Consider the following 20,751-nt stretch of genomic DNA (forward strand, 5'->3'; position numbering starts at 1 on the left):
TTTCTTTTTTTTTTTTTTTTTTTTTTTTTTTTTGAAACGGAGTCTCACTCTGTTGCCCAGACTGAAATGCAGTGGCACGATCTCTGCTCACTGCAACCTCTGTCTCCCAAGTTCAAGTGATTCTCCTGCCTCAGCCTTCCAGGTAGCTGGGATTACAGGCGTGTGCCACCACACTTAGCTAATTTTTGTATTTTTAGTAGAGATGGGGGTTCACCATGTTGGCCAGGCTGGTCTTAAACTCCTAACCTCAGGTGATCCACCCCCCTCGGCCTCCCAAAGTGCTGGGATTACAGGTGTGAGCTACCGTGCCTGGCCAGGTGATACCACATTTTTTAGTGTTCTTTGGTTCATATCAGATCAGCCTTTGCCTTCAAGATGTGAGCAAGCTCAATTTATACTGATAGCTGTTGTACTAAAGCCAGCTTTTAGATGAGGTCAGGGCAGATTTGAGACTTCTAATTTCCTATATGTTGTAGTTTTCATTCTGTTTATACTTCTGCTTGTTCTCCTTATAAAATTACTAATAGGCCAGGCGCGGTGGCTCATGCCTGTAATCCCAGCACTTTGGGAGACAGAGGCAGGCGAATCATGAGGTCAGGAGTTCAAGACCAGCCTGGCCAACATAGGGAAATCCCCCGTCTCTACTAAAAATACAAAAATTAGCCAGACGTGGTGGCGCACACCTGAAGTCCCAGCTACTTGGGAGGCTGAGGCAGGAGAATTGCTTGAACCCAGGAGGTGAAGGCTGCAGCAAGCCAAGATCACCCCACTGCACTCCAGCCCAGGCGACAGTGTGAGACTTCATCTCAGAAATATATATATATATATATAAATAGTAAGCTGCTTTTCTTAACATGATAAAATTAGAATTTATTGATAATTTAGTAAAAACACAAATTAATACTTCTTGAGAAAACATGCTTTGACTTTTATAGAGGAAACTGTCAGGTTGAGACCAAGAGACCTTAAAATAAATATCCTAGGTCCTATATTTCTAGTCGTGATGAATGTATTTTGTATACCATCTTTATATAATAAAATTAACTTCCACAAATTAAAAAAAAGAAAAAAAAGAAAGAAATATCCTGGCCATGCACAGTGGCTCATGCCTGTAATCTCAGCACTTTGGGAGGCCGAGGCGGGCAGATCACAAGGTCAGGAGATCAAGACCATCCTGGCCAACATGGTGAAACCCCGTCTCTACTAAAAATACAAAAATTAGCCGGGTGTAGTGGCATGTGCCTGTAGTCCCAGCTACTGGGGAGGCTGAGGCAGAATTGCTTGAACCCAGGAGGCGGAGGTTGCAGTGAACCGAGATCATGTCACTGCACTCCAGCCTGGCGACAAAGTGAGACTCTGTCTCAGAGAAAAGAAAGAAATATCCTATTATGTACTGTCTGTATCATTTCCGTGTATATATATATACACACACACTTTTTTTTTTTTAAGAGACACAGTTTCACTCTGGTTTCCAGACTGAAGTGCAGTGGTGTGATCACGACTCACTGTAGCCTCAACCTCTAGGGCTTAGGTAATTCTCCCACCTCAGTCTCCCAAGTAGCTGAGATTACAGGCACATGCCACCATACTTGCCTAATTTTTGTAGAGACAGGTTTCATTATATTTTTTTGGTTTTTGGTTTGTTGTTTTATAACAGTCTCGCTCTGTCCCCCATTCTGGAGTGCAGTGGCACGTTTGGGCTCACTGCAACCTCCATCTCCCAGGTTCAAGCGATTTTCGTGCCTCAGACTCCCAAGTAGCTGGAATTACAGGCGTGTGCCACCACTCCCAACTTTTTTATTTTTTTATTTTTTATTTTTTTTTTAGACAGAGTCTCGCTGTGTCACCCAAGCTGGAGTGCAGTGGCACAATCTCGGCTCACTGCACTGCAGCCTCTGCCTCCCAGGTTCAAGCAGTTCTGGTGCCTTAGCCTCCAGAGTAGCTGGGATTACAGGCATGAGCCACCATGCCTAGCACGCCGAGCAACTTTTTGTATTTTTAGTAGAGATGAGGTTTCGCCATAGTGGCTAGGCTGGTCTTGAACTCCTGGCCTCAAGTGATCTGCCTGCCTCAGCCTCCCAGACTGCTGGGATTGAAGGTGTGAGCCACCATGCCCAGCCGGTACATTGCACAGGCTGGTCTCAAAACTCCTAGGCACAAGCAGTTCTCCTGCCTCAAGCCTCCCGAAGTGCTGGGGTTACCAGTGTGAGCCACCTCGCCCAACCTTTTCCCCTTTAAAGTGCATTATTTCACTGTTTTCCCAGAGTTATGCAACCACTAATTTAAAAATATTTTCCTTAAAAAAAGAAGAAGTGTTTCCATCAACCTGAAAATCCCTATATCCTTTAACAATCACTCTGCATTCCTCCCTCCCTTCAGCCCCTGGCAACCACTAATCTACCTTTGTCTCTCTGGAATGCCTATTGTGAACATTTTGTGTAAATGGAACTATACAATATGTGGTGGGTTTTTTATTTTGAGACAGAGTCTCACTCTGTTCCCAGGCTGGAGTGCAATGGCGCTATCTCGGCTCACTGCATTCCCCCACCTCGTGGGTTCAAGCGATTCTCCTGCCTCAGCCTCCTGGGTAGCTGGGACTACAGGCGCCCACCACCACGCCCTGCTAATTTTTTTTTTTTTCTTGAGGCGGAGTTTAGCTCTGTCATCCAGGCTGGAGTGCGGTGGCTCCATCTCAGCTCACTGCAACCTCTGCCTCCGCCTCCTGGGTTCAAGCAATTCTCCTGCCTCACCCTCCTGAGTAGCTGAGATTACAGGCTCACGCCACCATGCCCGGCTAAGTTTTGTATTTTTAGTAGAGATGGGGTTTCACCATGTTGGTCAGGATGGTCTCGATCTCTTGACCTCGTGATCCACCCACCTTGGCCCCCCAAAGTGCTGGGATTACAGGCGTGAGCCACTGTGCCCTGTCTACAATATGTGTTCTTTTGTGACAGTTTTTACTTGATGTACTGTAAGTTAATGCAATATGTCATTTCTTTTATTGCTGAATAGTTTTTCATCATGTGAATGTACCAGATTTTGATTATTCGGTTATCACTAGGACATATGGGTTTTTTTTTGGTTTTGTTTTTTTTTTAATGTTATGAATAATGCCTCTGTGAACATTGAAGCACAAATTTTTGTGTGTTACATATTTTGTCAATTCCCTTGGGTATATAACTAAGAGTAGTGGTTGGGTTATATGGTAACTCTGTACTTAAACTCCTAAGGACTGCCAGACTGTTTTCTGGAAGTATTGTACCACTTAACATTCCCAATAGCATTGGATCAAGATTTCGATTACTTCACATGCTATGTCTTTGTAGAAATGTCTTCTCATACCCCTTGCCTATTTTTTATTTGGGTTTTTTGTTGATGAATTATGAGTTCTTTACATATTCTTTATATTCTTTACATAAATCTTAAGAGATAATATGATTTGCATATATTTTCTCCCATTCTGTGGGTCTTTTTACTTTCCTAATGCTATCCTTTGAAGCCCAAAGGTTGGTTTTTGTTTTGGGGGTTTTTGTTTTGTTTTGTTTTTTGTTTTGTTTTGTTTTTTTGAGAATGAAAGCAAGTATATTAGAGAAGAAAAACAAAAAAAAAAGGCTACTCTATAGAGCAGCCTAAAAGTTTTTTATTTTGAAGTCCATTTGATGTAGACCATCTAAAATTTTAAATAGTCGTTTATCCATGTTGTGTCTAAACTAAGAAAAATCAGGATGAGAAAAACAAAACTTACAGGAATCCTTTTTGAAAAGGAATCACCTGGAATGAACTCCCCAGACGATTTTCATCTGCAGCAAATTGAGAACTACTGTTTTGGGGAACTGTGTGCTCTAAAAAACTTTAACTTATAGCCTGGGCACTCTGGCTCACGCCTGTAATCCCAGCACTTTGGGAGGCTGAAGTGGGTGGATCACCTAAGGCCAGGAGTTCGAAACCAGCCTGGCCAACATGGTGAAACCCAGTCTCTACTAAAGATACAAAGAAAATTAACTGGGCCTGGTGGCACATGGCTGTAATTTCAGCTACTCGGGAGGCTGAGAGGCAGGAGAATCGCTTGAACCTGGGAGGCTGAGGTTGCAGTGAAATAAGATGGTGCCTCTACACTCCAGCCTGGGCAACAAGAACGAGACTCTGTCTCCAAAAAAAAAAAAAAAATTATAAGTGGACTAAGTAGATTTTTAAAGGGTTTTTTATCACTGTAAAAAATACATAACATGAAGTTTACCATCTTAACCATTTACAGGTGTATAGTTCAGCAGTCTTAAGTACATTCACACTGTTGTACAGCCAGTCTCTAGGACTTTTCATCTTGTAAAACTAAAAAAGCTATTAAACAACTGCCTGTTTCCACCTTACTCCAGTTGTTGGCAACTGCAGTTCTACTCTCTGTCTCTATGAGCTTTAATACTCTAGGTTACCTCATGTAAGTGGAATCATACAGTATTTATCCTTTTCTGTCTGGCTTATTTTTCTTAGCATAGTGTGTTCAAGATTCATCCATTTTGTGTATGTCAGAATTTTCTTCCTTTAAGACTGAATGATATTTCACTGTGCACACACACCACTTTTTTTTGTTTGTTCATCCACCAATGGGTGTTTGGGTTGCTTCCACCTCTTGGCTATTGTGAATAATGCTGCTGTGAACATTGGTGTGCAAGTACCTGCTCTCACTCTTGGGTGTATAATTGGAAGTGGAATGGCTAGATCATATGGTAATTAGTTGTTTTGTTTTTGGTTTTGTTTGGGTTTTTTTGTTTTGTGTTTTTTGTTTGTTTGTTTTTGAGACGGAATCTCACTCTGTCGCCCAGGCTGGAGTGCAGTGGCACTGTCTCGGCTCACTGCAAGCTCTGCCTCCTGGGTTCACGCCATTCTCCTGCCTCAGCCTCCCGAGTAGCTGGGACTACAGGCGCCCGCCACCACGCCCAGCTAATTTTTTTTTTGTATTTTTAGTAGAGATGGGGTTTCACCGTGTTAGCCAGGATGGTCTTTATCTCCTGACCTCATGATCCACCTGCCTCAGCCTCCCAAAGTGCTGGGATTACAGGCATGAGCCACTGCGCCCCGCCTTTTTTTTTTTTTTTTTTTTTTTTTTTTTTTTTTTTTTTGAGGAGCTGCCACACTTATTCCACATGGCTGTACCGTTTTATATTCCCACTGGCAGTCCACAAGGGTTCCAGGTTCTCCACATCCTCACCAACACTTTGTTTCCCTTCCTCCCTCCCTCCCTCCCTCCCTCCCTCCCTCCCTCCCTCTCTCTCTCTCTTTCTTTCTTTCTTTCTTCCTTTCTTTCTTTCTTTTTCTTTCTTTTCTTTCTTTCCTTTTTCTTTCTTTTCTTTCTTTCTTTTCTTTCTTTTCTTTCGTTCTTTTCTTTCTTTCTTTTCTTTCTTTCTTTTCTTTCTTTCCTTTCTTTCTTTCTTTCTTTCTTTCTTTCTTTCTTTCTTTCTTTCTTTCTTTCTTTCCTTCCTTCCTTCCTTCCTTCCTTCCTTCTTTCCTTCTTTCTTTCTTTCTTTCCTTCTTTCTTTCTTTCTTTCCTTCTTTCTTTCTTTCTTTGCAGTCTTATTATGTTGCCCAGGCTGGAGTGCAGTGACAAATCATAGCTCACTGCAGTTTCTAACTCCCGGGCTTGAGTGATCCTCCTGCCTCAGCCTCCTCAATAGCTAAGGCTACAGGCCTGCATCACGTGACGTCCAGCTAATTATTTTTTGTACAGATGGGGGCCTCATAAATTATGTTTCCCAGGCTGTTCTCAAACTCCTGGACTCAAGTGATCCTCCTATCTCAGCCTCCCAAAGTGCTGGGATTACAGGTGTGAGCCACTATGTTTGCTTTGCATAGAACTAGGAATTTTTCAATGAGGTATTTCTTGACTGGTAGTGATAAGTGTCTTTGGAAGTTGTAGATGAAAAAGATATGTTACTGGCATTGGTGTTGAAATTTAAAGGGGGCTTAAAAATGGGTTAGTAACTGCTCAGAAGGGACCTCCCATGTGGCAGGGCCTTGATGGTATCTTCCATAGGGTCAGACTTTGGTCCCGTTTTTTAGTTTTAAAAACTTGAATTTGGTAGGGCACCCAGAATTTATCAGGCTGTCAGTGGTACCTCCTTTTGATCAAACTCAAATGCAATTAATATGTTGCCATTTAAAGAGAATGAGTTTGTGAGAGAGATTTTTTTTTTCTCTCTCTCCCTCTCTCTCTCGAGACTGAGTCATCTCTGTCGCCCAGACTGGAGTGCAGTGGCACAATCTCAGCTCACTGTAACCTCCACCTCCCAGGTTCAAGTGATTCTTGTGCCTCAGCCTCTTGAATAGCTGGGATTACAGGTGCCTGCCACCATGCCCAGCTAATTTTTGTATTTTTTTGTTTGTTTGTTTTAATAGAGACAAGGATTCACCATGTTGGCCAGGCTGGCCTCGAACTCCTGACCTTGTGATCCACCCGCCTCGGCCTCCCAAAGTGCTGGGATTACAAGCATGAGCCACCGTGCCCAGCCAAGAGAGAGATTTCATAACTGGGACATTTCTGTGATTTCCAGAGTTCTCCTTTTCCATCATTAGTGTGCTAAATTCGTGATTACAAATATGCCTAGACTTTGGAAAGACTCATTGCATCATCCTGTCATGGCATCTCCCACTCAACCACCATATTTGAAGGCTCTCCCATAGACAGATTCACTACCAAATGCCAGCCTGTTGACACTTTATTTATCATAGATAGCTTCTTTCTTTACCCTTCGAAAATGAGGTGTTTCTCAAGTATCTCTCCAAGTGCATTCTTTACATAACTTATCTCAGTATTCAATCAAATTGAGCACTAGATTCTGAACACTGTTCCTAACTCTGTGTGTACGTTCATAAACAAGACTATTATAGTCCCTACATTACCCCTTTGAGAGTGACTTGTTTCCATAACTTTGGGGGCATCTCCCTCAGCTTGCTTTTACCAGAGAGAAACATGAGTTTACTTACGTAATATTTAAACCCCTAATGAGTTATTCTTTCTTCCACAGCAATGGCACCAGCATGATATCATTGATCATTCCTCCCAAAGACCAGATTTCACGAGTGGCAAAAATGTTAGCAGATGAGTTTGGAACTGCATCTAACATTAAGTCACGAGTAAACCGCCTTTCAGTCCTGGGAGCCATTACATCTGTACAACAAAGACTCAAACTTTATAACAAAGGTAATCTGGAGTTTGCTCCTTTTCCTTCTCTATGCATCTTGGTTATTTTTATACTGTGATCCGGCTATGGTGCTTTGTTCACTAATGTTTCCTTCAGTCAGCCATCATCAATGTCTCTTTGCCCTTGGTGGTTAGCTTTTTTGTTTTGTTTTGTTTTTTTGTTTATTGGAAGTTAAGTAGGCCAGGCGCAGTGACTCACGTTTGTAATCCCAGCACTTTGGGAAGCTGAGGCAGGTGGATCACTTGAGGTTAGGAGTTCAAGACCAGCCTGGGCAACATGGTGAAACCCTGTCTCTACAAAAAATACAAAAGTTAGCCAGGCCTAGTGGCAAACACCTGTAGTCCCATCTACTCTGGAGGTTGAGGCGGGAGAATCGATTGGACCCGGGACGTGGGTTGCAGTGAGCCACGATCTTGCTGCTGCACACTCGCCTGAGTGACAGAGTGAGACATCATCTCAATTTTTTTTTTTTTTTTCCGGAATGAGACACAGTCTCTGTCACCCAGAGGCTGAAGTGCAGTAATCCGATCTCAGCTCACCGCATGCCTGCCAGGTTTAAGCAATTCTTCCACCTCAGCCTCTTGAGTAGCTGGGATTACAGGTGCCCGCTGCCATGCCTGGCTAATTTTTGTATTTTTAGTAGAGACGGGGTTTCACCATGTTGGCCAGGTTGGTCTTGAATCCCTGACGTCAGGTGATCTGCCCCCCTTGGCCTCCCAGAGTGCTGGGATTACAGGCGTGAGCCACCATGTCCAGCCTGTTTACTTTAAAGAATAAATCCTACTGAAACATCTCAGAGGAAGTTTTAAAATTAGGGAGAGAGTTCTGCCTGAGAGATATCAGGCTTTTTCTGCTTTATTTAAATTATGACTTAAAGGGTCAGGCAGGGAAAATAGGCTATGGAACATTTTCTATTGATTGAGGAAAAACTAGGTGTGGAACAAAGTAGACAAATTGTTTGTGTTCTTTGCAGTACCTCCAAATGGTCTGGTTGTATACTGTGGAACAATTGTAACAGAAGAAGGAAAGGAAAAGAAAGTCAACATTGACTTTGAACCTTTCAAACCAATTAATACGTCATTGTATTTGTGTGACAACAAATTCCATACAGAGGTAAGAAGTCAAGCCCAGAACATTTTCATCACTCCAGAATTCTTTCCCCATACCCGTTAGCAGTCAGTGCCCCCTCCCTCCCACTTACCTCTCTCATTCTAAGCAACCACTATGTTTTCTTTCCGTAGATATGCTTGTGCTGGATTTCTTTTATTTATTTATTTATTTTTTTAATTTTTTTTTTTTTTTTTTTTTTTGAGGAGTCTCACTCTGTCGCCCAGGCTGGAGTGCAGTGGCACGATCTTGGCTCACTGCAAGCTCCGCCTCCCAGATTCAAGGGATTCTCCTGTTTGAGCCTCCTGAGTAGCTGGGATTGCAGGCACATGCCACCACACCCAGCTAATTTTTGTGTGTTTTTAGTAGAGACGAGGTTTAACCACATTGATCAGGCTGGTCTCAGACTCCTGACCTTGTAATCTGCACGCGTCAGCCTCCCAAAGTACTAGGATTACAGTCATGAGCCACCCCACCCAGCCTGGACATTTTATATAATAGAATCGTATAGTTTGTGGCCTTTTGTGACTGGCTTCTTTTACTTTATACTTTATACTTTATAGCATTCATCAGTACACTTCATTGCTTTTTATTACCAAGTAGTATTCCATTGCATACATATATGCCATATTTTATATTTTATGTATCTTTTCATCAGTTTTACATTTGAGTTGTTTGCACTGTTTGGCTGCTATGAATAATGCTGCTGTGAACATTCATGGACAAGTTTCTGTGTGACCATACATTTTCATGTTTCTTGGATTTGTGGAATTGTGTAGGTTATATAGTAATTATGTTTAACTCTGAAGAAGTTGCTAGACTGTTTTCCAAACAGTTGTACCATTTTACACAGCTATTTTCAAAAAGTAAGGCAATTTACATTTATTATGACACTAGTCATTGAGCATGTTTTGAGACAGTCTCACACTGTCGCCCAGGCTGGAGTGCAGTGGCGCAATCTCGGCTCACTGCAACCTCCATCTCCATGGTTCAAGCAATTCTTGTGCCTCAAGCCTCCTGAATAGCTGGGATTACAGGTGTGCACCACCATGCTTGACTAATTTTTTGTATTTTTTTTAGTAGAGACAGAGTTTTGCCATATTGGCCAGGCTTGTCCCAAACTCCTGGCCTCAAGTGATCTGCTCGCCTCAGCCTCCCAAAGTGTGTGTGTGTGTGTGTGTGTGTGTGTTTTTAATTTTTGTGGGTACATAGTAGGTGTATGTGGGGTACATGAGATGTTTTGATACAGGCATGCAATGTGAGCTATCACACTATGGAAAATAGAGTACCCATCTCCTCGAGTGTGTGTCCATTGTGTTACAAGCAGTCCAGTTATACTCTTTGAGTTATTGCACTCAGTTTTCACATAACAAATTGTAAACTTTTTAGTAGCAAAACTGTAAGAACTCATTTTCTCCCTTTCCCCATGAAACTTTTGAGTGGCAAAGCTGCCATAAGATGAACTTGAACGGTGGAAAGGAAACCTCATTAGAGTGACCTAAATCAGTCAACAGTAGAACAATCAAGAATTCACAGCTGGCTCCTAGTTCAGTCTCTTGCCTTTCATCAACCTAGGAAAAACCTCTACAGTGGAATTAGAACTGACATTTGTCGACAGTTTACAATAGATGATTTTTGCTAACTTGATGGGAAGTCCATTTATAGTTGGATCTTGGTCGACTACATAGACAATCCAGACTCTTTTTCTCTTCACTACCACACTGTACTTACAGCAGAGGGTTCTTCAGGGAGCCTCTTAGCCACTGAAACCACTTACCTGTATCTGGTTGGATGAAAGCAGATTTTGAATCTTGTTGATTTAGACAGTGCCAGGTACCCATGTTGTATGGCTTTTGCTCACTTACTGAGTTATTGGCTTTTTTCCAAACCTTAACTCCTTTTCTAATATACTGTTTAATCTTGCTAACTTTGTACATTTTAGCTTTAACTGAGAGGGTTATATCCCGTTTATCAGGGTAATTATATATTCTAATAAGGGATAAGCCTGTTCCCTGATAAGCAGATTTATTGAAAACTTCAGTCTACCTAACAGGTCATTTTGATAAGGCTGTATTATTAATGTGCAATATTCATATTCAAGGTCTATTTTTTTTTTCTTTTTTTTTCTGAGATTGATTTTTGCTCTGTTGCCCAGGCTGGAGTGCAGTGGCACGATCTCGGCTCCTTGCACCTTCCACCTCCTGAATTCAAGTGATTCTCCTGTCTTAGCCTCCAGAGTAGCTGGGATTACAAGTGTGCACCACCACGCCCAGCTAATTTTTGTATTTTTAGTAGACAAGATTTCACTATGTTGGCTAGGCTGGTCTGAAACTCCTGACCTCAAGTGATCCACCCACCTTGGCCTCTCAGAGTGCCATTGCAGGGATGAGCCACCACTCCCAGCCACAATATTCATGTCTTAATGCTAACTATCTAGCATGGTTTTGTTAAAGATGGATTTTTAGTTGATCCATCTGCTTTCTAGTCAGTTATTGAAGGGGCTGTTTTCTTAAAATGGAATAGTAAGGCCAGGTTTTGTGGCTCACAGCCATGTAATCCCAGCACTTTGGGAGGCCAAACAGGAAGATCAGTTTATAAAAATAAAATGGAATGGGTAACAGTTTCTTACTTCCAAAGAGATTGTCCTCTGGCAGTTAGAGATCTACTAAGTGTGTAGTATTCCGATTCCATTGTGAGAACTCTTATCTATGTATGTCCCAGGACTGTTTCAATATTTTCTCTTTGGGAAGGCATAAATAATGGGAATATAAAGTTAACGTATAAGGAAGGTTTTCCTCATAAAACTCAGAATCACTAGCTGTACTACCTTTAAAGGCATGCTGGCTCATGCCTGTAACGCCAGCACTTTGGGAGGCTAAGACAGAAGGATCATTTGAGTCCAAGACTTCGAGGCTGCAGTGAGCTATCATGGCCACTGCACTCCAGCCTGGCCGCCAAAGTGAGACCGTCTCAAAAAAAAGAAAAAAAGGAACAAGTTAAAGTTTTTTTGTATTTTGAGACAGGGTCTCTGGATCTATCACCCAGGCTGGAGTACAGTGGCACAGTCTTGGCTCACTGTCAACCTACACCTCCCTGACTGAAGCCATTCCAAGTAGCTGGTAGGCACGTGTCACCACGGCCACCTAATTTTTGTATTTTTTTTGTAGAGACAGTGTTTCGCTGTGTTGCCCAGGCCAGTCTCAAACTCCTGAGCTCAGCCTCCCAAAGTGCTGGGATTACATGTGTGAGCCACCACACCCAGCTCAGAACTCTATATTACAAAACTGAAACTATATCCGTTGAGCAATAATTCCTTGTTCTCCCTTTTTTCCAGCCCCTGGCAACCACCATTTGACTTTTTGTCTCTGATTTTGATTACTCCGAGTACCTCATATAAGTGGAATCATACAGTATTTGTCCTTTTTTGACAGGGTTATTTCACTTAGCATGTGTTCAAGTTTCATCCCTATTGTAGCATGTTTCAAGATTTTCTTCCTTTTTGAGATTGAGTAGTATTAACTGCTGTGTGTAATATTGCTATAAACATGGGCATACAGATATCTTTGTGCTTTTATATTTACGTGCCCATGTCAAATATGTTGAAAAGCTTCACATACATATCATCCGTTATTTCCTTATTGGGTTCGGATTTGTCCATAAGAGTTCCATGATTATAACTGAAGTCTATAAATTATTCCATAGAATGGTTTTTCCACAGTGCTAATAACATGGTGAGTGGAGTGAAAGGGCTTGTATATGTCCTTTCTCAGAGTTTTTTTGACCTTAGCAAAGCTTTAGGATTCACCATGTGGTACTTGTGTTTGCTTTTCAGGCTCTTACAGCACTACTTTCAGATGATAGCAAGTTTGGATTCATTGTAATAGATGGTAGTGGTGCACTTTTTGGCACACTCCAAGGAAACACAAGAGAAGTCCTGCACAAATTCACTGTGGATCTCCCAAAGAAACACGGTAATACAGGAGGAGAACATGAACCCACTTACTTTGTGTCTAGCAATAAGAAAACAGTATGATGGGCCGGGTGCGGTGGCTCATGTCTGTAATCCCAGCACTTTGGGAGGCCGAGCCGGGTGGATCACGAAGTCAGAAGTTCAAGACCAGCCCAGCCAAGATGGTGAAACCCTGTCTCTACTAAAAATACAAAAATATGACGGGTGCTTATAATTCCAGCTACTTGGGAGGCTGAGGCAGGAGGATTGCTTGAACCTGGGAGATGGAGGTTGCATTGAGCTGTGATTGCACCACTGCACTCCAGCCTGGGCAACAGAGCAAGACTCTGTCTCAAAAAAGAAAAAAAGAGAAAACAGTATGATGTGAGGGGAGTGAATCCAGATGATAGGGAGAGAAGCCTCCTGGAATGACGGGTGCCTCACTGGTGCTTATGGCTCTTCTCTTGACATAGAATTAGTAGTCGCTCTCTGAAAACAAGTAGCAGTTTATGCTAAACGTTTAGTTAAGGGAATGGTGATTTTTCTTTGTCCTTTTCTTGGATGATGACATGATTGATTATTTTATTTTTAATTTGAAGACATCTTGTAGTTCTTAATAATTGCCTTTTTCTCTTGCTACTTTTGTGTCAAAGGTAGAGGAGGTCAGTCAGCCTTGCGTTTTGCCCGTTTAAGAATGGAAAAGCGACATAACTATGTTCGGAAAGTAGCAGAGACTGCTGTGCAGCTGTTTATTTCTGGGGACAAAGTGAATGTGGCTGGTCTAGTTTTAGCTGGATCTGCTGACTTTAAGACTGAACTAAGTCAATCTGATATGTTTGATCAGGTAAGTAAGAAGTACGTGCTCTATTATGTAAGTCCCTAGGTAGGAGTAGGTGAGTCCTCTGTGTGAGCACCGGAACAGACACATCTTTTTTAAATTCCCTGGGTTAAAAACCTACCTCTGAGTTAAACGGCAGGTTTACAGATGTTTATTAGGACACATTCCCCTGTGCTTTTCTGAGCCCCTTCTCTTCCGAAATCAACCAGTTTTAGGTGGGCTTCTTATGGATCCTTTGGAGGTCCCTGGTTTAGTTGGGTTGTCAGAATTGGCTGTAGAATGGAGTTTGATTTCAAATAAACTAAAACCTGTTCCTTATTTTCTTTTTCTGATTTATTCTTGGAGATACATAGCAGCAAAGCTCTCAGCAGTATGACAGCTGATTCAGCCTAAAGCATTTAAAGCCCATTTTATAACATGGGCTCAGCCATAATACATTTCCAAGGTCTTCTGGAGGAAGTAGCCTTACGGTAGAAGGTCCACCAAAGAAATTGCCTTACACCTTTTCTTTTCTCTTTTTTTTTTTTTTTTTTTTTTTTTTGAGACTGGGTCTCGCTGTCTTGCCTAGGCTGAAGTGCAGTGGTGCAATCATGGCTCACTGCAGCCTCGATCTCCCGGGTTCAAGTGATCCTCCCAGCTCAGCCTCCCAAGTAGCTGGGACTACAGGGATGTGTCACCATGCCCAGCTAATTTTTGTGCTTTTTGGTAGAGGCGAGGTTTCACCATGTTGCCTAGGCTGGTCTCAGTATTCCTGGACTCAAACTGTCTGCCTGTCCTAGCTTCCCAAAGTGCTGGGATTATAGATCTGAGCCACCCTACCCAGCCCGTCTTAACTTCTGTTACCTTATTTTGCAGGAGCCAGTGGTTCCCCCTTTTCTCCACAATAACTTATTTTTGTTTGAACTTAATGAGTTGTCCTATAGTAGGTCTAATAAAATGTGTGATGTAATTGGCTGGGAAAGTTTACCCTGGCAGTGCTGTTCACTGTAAGAGCAGCTTTTGATTAAACTTGGCTTCTTCCCCATATTTAGACTTCAGTGATCATAATGCTGAGCTTTGCATGCCATTGAGAGTTAGTGGGTTTGGGTAAAGGTGTTTTAATAATATTTTAAATAAGTACCAATAAATACTAATAATTTTTTTTTGTGTGTCAGAGGTTACAATCAAAAGTTTTAAAATTAGTTGATATATCCTATGGTGGTGAAAATGGATTCAACCAAGCTATTGAGTTATCTACTGAAGTCCTCTCCAACGTGAAATTCATTCAAGAGAAGAAATTAATAGGTATCGGTGAAATGCAACTGCATATTCTATGAAATGTTTTCGTGCATGTGTGTACGTATATATGTGTTTGTATGTATGAGACAAGGTACCAAAAATGTAAAAAGAGGATATTTAGTATTTTTATTAACTCTTTTGCCTCAGTGAAAGCATTATTTTTTATCTTCTGTAGTCACTAGGTTGAATAGGTATGTTTGTATCTACTAGGGAAACTTAATATTTGTCCTGTTGACTGATCCCTAATCACAGGACGATACTTCGATGAAATCAGCCAGGACACGGGCAAGTACTGTTTTGGCGTTGAAGATACACTAAAGGCTTTGGAAATGGGAGCTGTAGAAATTCTAATAGTCTATGAAAATCTGGATATAATGAGATATGTTCTTCATTGCCAAGGCACAGAAGGTATGAGAATTAGAAAATAAGGTTGCTATTTGTTACTGAGCCAGGAAGCCTGGGGTGGAGATTGGGAGGGATGGCTGATTTCAGGAGCGGTCAGAAGGTAGATCTACCCCTTGTTCCCTACTCCTTCAGTCTGTAGTACATTCCTGCATAGATTTTTCTGCTTGAACTGTTTAACGTCTGCTTAAGATTGTTAAATCTGCTGAGGACCAGGACTGTATCTTGAGCATCTCTGATGTTCCTTATGGTTGAAGCACTGTACCTAGTAGACACTCTGTATGCTAACATGCTTATGGAAAAAAGTTGAGAGATTGAGTCCCTGGGCCCTTTTCTCATCTAACCTCATCTTACAGAGCTTACACAGATTAGTATATGAGAGCCAGGTTAACACATTTTTTCCTCCTAATACTACAGAGGAGAAAATTCTCTATCTAACTCCAGAGCAAGAAAAGGATAAATCTCATTTCACAGACAAAGAGGTATGTGATTATTTTCTTGGTTTGATGATACATGCAAGCATAAATCCATGTGCTAGAGCACTGGCGGTGTAGAGGTTGAGCTTTGGGAAACCAAACCTCATACTAATTGGGGGGGCTGTGGGAGGTGGTCATCTCCTATCTGCCACATACAAATCTGACTTCAGGGAAGGAGGCCAAATCATAGTTACTGCAGCTTTTTTTTTTTTTTTTTTTTTTTTTTTTTTTTTTCCTGGAGACAGGGTCTTGCTCTGTTGCCCAAGCTAGAGTACAGTGACATGATCTCGGCTCACTGCAACTTCCACCTCCTGGACTCAAATGATCCTCTTGCCTCAGCCTCTCTAGTAGCTGGGACTACAGGCATACACCACCATACCCAACTAATTTTCAAATTTTTTGTAGAGGGGGGTTTTCACCATGTTGCTCTGGGCTGGTCTCGAACTCCTGAGCTCAAGCAGTCCACTTACCTCGGCCTCCCAAGTGGTGGGATTACAGGTGTGAGCCACCGTACCCGGTCTTTTTTTTTTTTTTTTTTTTTTTTTTGAGATAGTGTCCTGGTCTGTCACCCAGGCTGGATTCAGTGGCACAATCATAGCTCACTGTATCCTCGAACCCCTGGGCTCAAGCAATCCTTCTGCTTCAGTCTGCTGAGTAGTCAGAAGTACAGGCACAAACCCTCATGCCCTTTTTTGAGACGGAGTTTTGCTCTTGTCACCCAGGCTGGAGTGCAGTGGTGCAATCTCGGCTTACTGCTACCTCCACCTCCTGGGTTCAGGCAATTCTCCTGCCTCAGTCTCCCGAGTAGCTGGGACCTCAGGTGATCCACCTGCCTCAGCCTCCCAAAATGCTGGGATTACAGGCGTGAGCCACCATGCTGGGCAGCCTTATTTTTTATAGAAATGGGCTCTTGTTGTGTTCACCAGGCTGGTCTTGAACTCCTGGGCTCAAGTGATCCTCCTGTGTTGGTTTTCCAAAGTGGTGAGATTACAGGTGTGACCCACCATGCCTGGCCTGGTTTTTTGTTTGTGTTTGTCTTTGTTTTTTAGACGGAGTCTCCCTCTGTGTCCCAGGCTGGAGTGCAGTGGCACGATCTCGGCTCACTGCAACCTCCGCCTCCCGAGTTCACACCATTCTCCTATCTCAGCCTCCCAAGTAACTGGGACTATAGGCGCCCGCCACCACGCCTGGCTAATTTTTTGTATTTTTAGTGGAGACGGGGTTTCACCGTGTTAGCCAGGGTGGTCTCGATCTGCTGACCTCGTGATCCACCCACCTCGGCCTCCCAAAGTGCTGGGATTACAGGCTTGAGCCACCGCGCTTGGCCCTCTTTGTTTTTAAGTAGTTAAGCAATCAGGAAAACATTTCATTATCCTTGAAATTTAATAGGGAGGAAAATGTAATTTGCATAATGCCTCTCCTGCACTATGAAACCTGTGCTGCTTTCTTCACTTGATCAGCTCTTCCACTGCAGTGGCTTCTCTGGTTTGCTCTAAATGCATCACAGCAGTTGAAAGTATCACTCCCGGCCGGGCGCGGTGGCTCAAGCCTGTAATCCCAGCACTCTGGGAGGCCGAGGCGGGCGGATCACGAGGTCAGGAGATCGAGACCATCCTGGCTAACGCGGTGAAACCCCGTCTCTACGAAAAAAATACAAAAAAACTAGCCGGGCGAGGTGGCGGGCGCCTGTAGTCCCAGCTATTCAGGAGGCTGAGACAGGAGAATGGCGTGAACCCGGGAGGCGGAGCTTGCAGTGAGCTGAGATCCGGCCACTGCACTCCAGCCTGGGTGACAGAGCGAGACTCCGTCTCAAAAAAAAAAAGAAAGTATCACTCTCCTGTATGAGATAGGTTTAAATGGTAGCTTCCTCAAATTCTGGTTTAGAGAGTTTTGTTCTCTATGAGGCCACTCCCAAAAGCAGTCCTGGCCTGTCTCTTCCGGGTCATTGAATGGGGTGCTGCTTAGAGACACTACAACAGCCTGACTTCTAGAGTCAACAGTAGGAATCATAAGCTGAAAACCACTGAGTGTTTGTGTTGGTATTTCATGGCTGAGGGTAGAGTCTGAGGAGAAGTGTTGTTTGAAATAATCCAAATTTCTCTGCTTATGTCCACAAAACCAGAGATGACTTACAGAGCTTTACACACAGACATGCCTGTAAGTGGGAGGATGAGAGTGATAGGTGGGCAAGGGGCTAATTAGCCTTCATATATCCTAATCCCCCCTGTTTTTGTATCTCATGGTCACCCCTGTAGACCGGACAGGAACATGAGCTTATCGAGAGTATGCCCTTGTTGGAATGGTTTGCTAACAACTATAAAAAATTTGGAGCTACGTTGGAAATTGTCACAGATAAATCACAAGAAGGGTCTCAGTTTGTGAAAGGATTTGGTGGAATTGGAGGTGAGTAGCAAATCAGCAAACCAAACTTAAAACCAGGGTCTCAGGCCAAGGTCACTTCTGGCTAGCCCTGCCTCAGGTGAGGTGCTCATTATCTGCTGAGATAGGTGACTGACGCAGCAGGTGCAGGTTCCTAATTTGGACCCATGTTTATTATTGCCTCTTTGTTTTCTGTAATTCTGCAAGAGAATGGGGCTTCCCTTATTAGAGTGACCAGCCCCCTACACACATGCCCATTCCGTGAACACAGGTAATTTACCTTTTGGTTTGTTTCCCCAGGTATCTTGCGGGTACCGAGTAGATTTCCAGGGAATGGAATACCAAGGAGGAGACGATGAATTTTTTGACCTTGATGACTACTAGGTAGTCGACATGGGTCCGGCAAAATGTGCCTCACCCTCCAGCATCCAACCCAAGGAGCATACCCATGGTGGAATCCAAACAGATCCCTGCCTTACAATTGGAACATTTCCAGAACTTAATCCATGAGCATTGGATATTGAAAAGAAAACCGAAACAAAACCAGACCCAGCCCTACACTTTGGTTTGTCATGGTGTCAGCGCAGCAGCCTACAACTAAGTTCCTAAATGCCACTTTGGACTAATTTAAAAAAGAATCCCAGTTTTTACTTTTACTCGATGGTGAAATTGGTTGCTCTTGTATTTTATGAAAAAAATGATTTTTTTAACCTTCATACATAGAAGCAAAAATACTTTAACTGCTGTAAACCTTCAAAAGTTAATAGAAGTGAGATCATACTGGTTTGTTTCTTATTTTGATTGGAGAAAAATTAAATTGCTGCATTTCGCAGTGACCCATTTACATGGCATTCTCAGCTTAGACTGCATAAGAAGAAATATATGTGGTGAAATGTTGGAACCATTTCTCTCTTGGTCTCTGTTTAATGTTGAAAGGGTGAGCTAATAGGAGGCACTTTCAACTTCACTCCCTCACGCTACCCCGTCCCCTCCAGACTGGCAGTTTCAAGGATGCAAATTGCATTGCAAAATCAAACTGACTCATGAAGCATTTGGGCCAGTGCACTGTTTACTTCCATCTGTTTGCAGACACATTTGTGCCCGGCGTTTGGGAGCCCTTTGTATCACTGTTCTGACGGGGGTCCCTATAACCTTAACCTACTCGAAACCAGTTTGGGATGGATATGATGGGGCTTCTGTGCTATTGCTGGGATTGGGAGAAATAAAACATGCAATTTAAGTGGAAGCGAAGAAATTTAAAGAGGATTTTATTTTGCTTGGGTCAATCCTTGTTAAAAGGGAGGTGGATGTGTTTTCCTTGTGTTGGATGGCATGAGATTATGTGAATGTTTTGATTTATTAAAATGAACTGCAAGGTTTTTCACAGGAACGACAGACATGTATGACTGCATGTAATTATAAACTCCTGACCTCCTGGTGGGGTTGGAGCATCTGTTTCAAATGTGGGACTTCCAAGCACCTCTCACATGAGAAATGAGGGGCGGGTGGGAAGGGATGGGACACAGCTTCTGGCACCATGGATTTAAGACCATGTTGGATCCAAAAGTTGGCCTGAAACCCTGAAGCTTATGCGTCACAGCTGGGCTGTAAGTCAGACTTGAACCCAGCTGACATGCAGGGTCATGGCGTGCCCGAGGTGGTGACAGTTGAACAAAGTGTATAGTATGTGCCCAGTGGTAGCAATGGAAAAAAGTATACCAAACAGACTTTGAAGGACCAAAGGTTTTAAAAGTCAATTGGTATCACCTCCACACTGACTATAGGGTAGTGGGGTGCATTTGGTTTTCAAATTGGGTACTTTTAACACTTTAGTGCCTGACTGCTGTTCTTTACTGACTTGATTCAGTCACTCGTAGCTTTATTGGTCTGAACCAGCTCCTTGTTCCCAGGTTACAGACCTGCCTATCGTTCCAATAATCCTGTTTCACTTGAATGAAGGGAGTATGTCTTAAATGTAAAGTTTCTGGTTCTCACACTGTACTCTGAGGTCCAAATACTGTCTGTCAATGTGTAACCTGATGTCTCAACCCCCAGTGAGAAGAGTCCATTATTTGGTGTTCACCAGCGTGGGAGACTTCACCGGAACAGGCTTTTTTGCTTTGGGCTCTGCTATTTGTTTGCAGAACACCCAAGAGCGAGCAAACATGCTCTCTTCACAGCAGTACCTGAGGGTTTCGCCATTGTAAATGGGTCTGATGTGATAGGACAAGACCAGAGAAATTGGATGTAAATTTACATTTTTGAATATGCTTGTTGTTTCACATGATACATTTAGGGTATGCAGCTCCTTTTGTAGTTTTATTTTTACTATTTAAGTTTGGAAATGATGCCAAATTTTTGTATTTCTTTAATCAATGTGTTCTCTTCGGTGATATATATTGCATTATATATTGATGTGTGTATCAATATATACTGATATGTATTACACTTACACATACAAACACATAAATAAGAGGGGGTGAAAACCGTAGCCTTTGCATTCTCTATAGCCTCTGCAGAGAGATCCTAAGCAGCAAAATCTTGGTGTTGTGATGTACAGAAATGGAGAAGAGTATTAAACCATATTTAAGAATATACTTTGTGTGCTTGAGATTTTTTAGGACTGGTCTAGAAAGGCCTGAACTGTGGAGACAGTGAGTTCTCCAAGGCATACCTCAGATTAGTCATGCCCGGTAGCGTTTCAGCCTTGGATTTGAGTTGTGTTTACTACATTTGTCTATGGAAAGGTATATGCAAAGTCTTTCTGAGGTCACAATCCCAGAGTTATGGTAGAGGAAGAAGGTTAAGGTTGCTGGGGCCACACTAATTTGTATTTTCCCCCATTCTACATGCATGCCAAAGGGAATCTTGCTTCCTTTTTTTTTTTTTTTTTTTAAGGTATGTTAAGTGTATTATTCCATAACCCAGCATCCCATGGAGGTACCCAATTTTACAGGTGATGAAACAGAACAAAAGAAGGTTAAGTAGCAGCTCTTTAGTGATAACACCAAAATTTTATCCCAGGCCTTATTCCAAAGTTATCTCTGTATCTGTCTGAGTCCTATAATAGAATGGTCCAGATGGAATAGCAGAAACTAGGCCTGGGCCCTCTCCCTCCCACGCTCC

The 20,751-nt window shown here is 42.6% G+C and overlaps 1 protein-coding gene across 1 annotated transcript in view; it reads left to right on the top strand.

Annotated features, from left to right (window-relative positions):
* Positions 1 to 20,220, top strand: part of ETF1 (eukaryotic translation termination factor 1) — a 39,511-nt gene extending 19,291 nt beyond the window's left edge. The window contains exons 3-11 of the mRNA XM_008014563.3: positions 7,020 to 7,195; positions 8,170 to 8,309; positions 12,136 to 12,274; positions 12,906 to 13,096; positions 14,245 to 14,374; positions 14,621 to 14,776; positions 15,188 to 15,252; positions 17,502 to 17,649; positions 17,926 to 20,220. Of these exons, the coding sequence (XP_008012754.2) occupies positions 7,020 to 7,195; positions 8,170 to 8,309; positions 12,136 to 12,274; positions 12,906 to 13,096; positions 14,245 to 14,374; positions 14,621 to 14,776; positions 15,188 to 15,252; positions 17,502 to 17,649; positions 17,926 to 17,984 (1,204 nt within the window). The 3' untranslated portion in view covers positions 17,985 to 20,220. The remainder of the gene's footprint in view (positions 1 to 7,019; positions 7,196 to 8,169; positions 8,310 to 12,135; positions 12,275 to 12,905; positions 13,097 to 14,244; positions 14,375 to 14,620; positions 14,777 to 15,187; positions 15,253 to 17,501; positions 17,650 to 17,925) is intronic.
* The last annotated feature ends 531 nt before the right edge of the window (positions 20,221 to 20,751 follow it).

This window comes from Chlorocebus sabaeus, chromosome 23, assembly GCF_047675955.1.
Source record: "Chlorocebus sabaeus isolate Y175 chromosome 23, mChlSab1.0.hap1, whole genome shotgun sequence".
Lineage (NCBI taxonomy): Eukaryota > Metazoa > Chordata > Mammalia > Primates > Cercopithecidae > Chlorocebus > Chlorocebus sabaeus.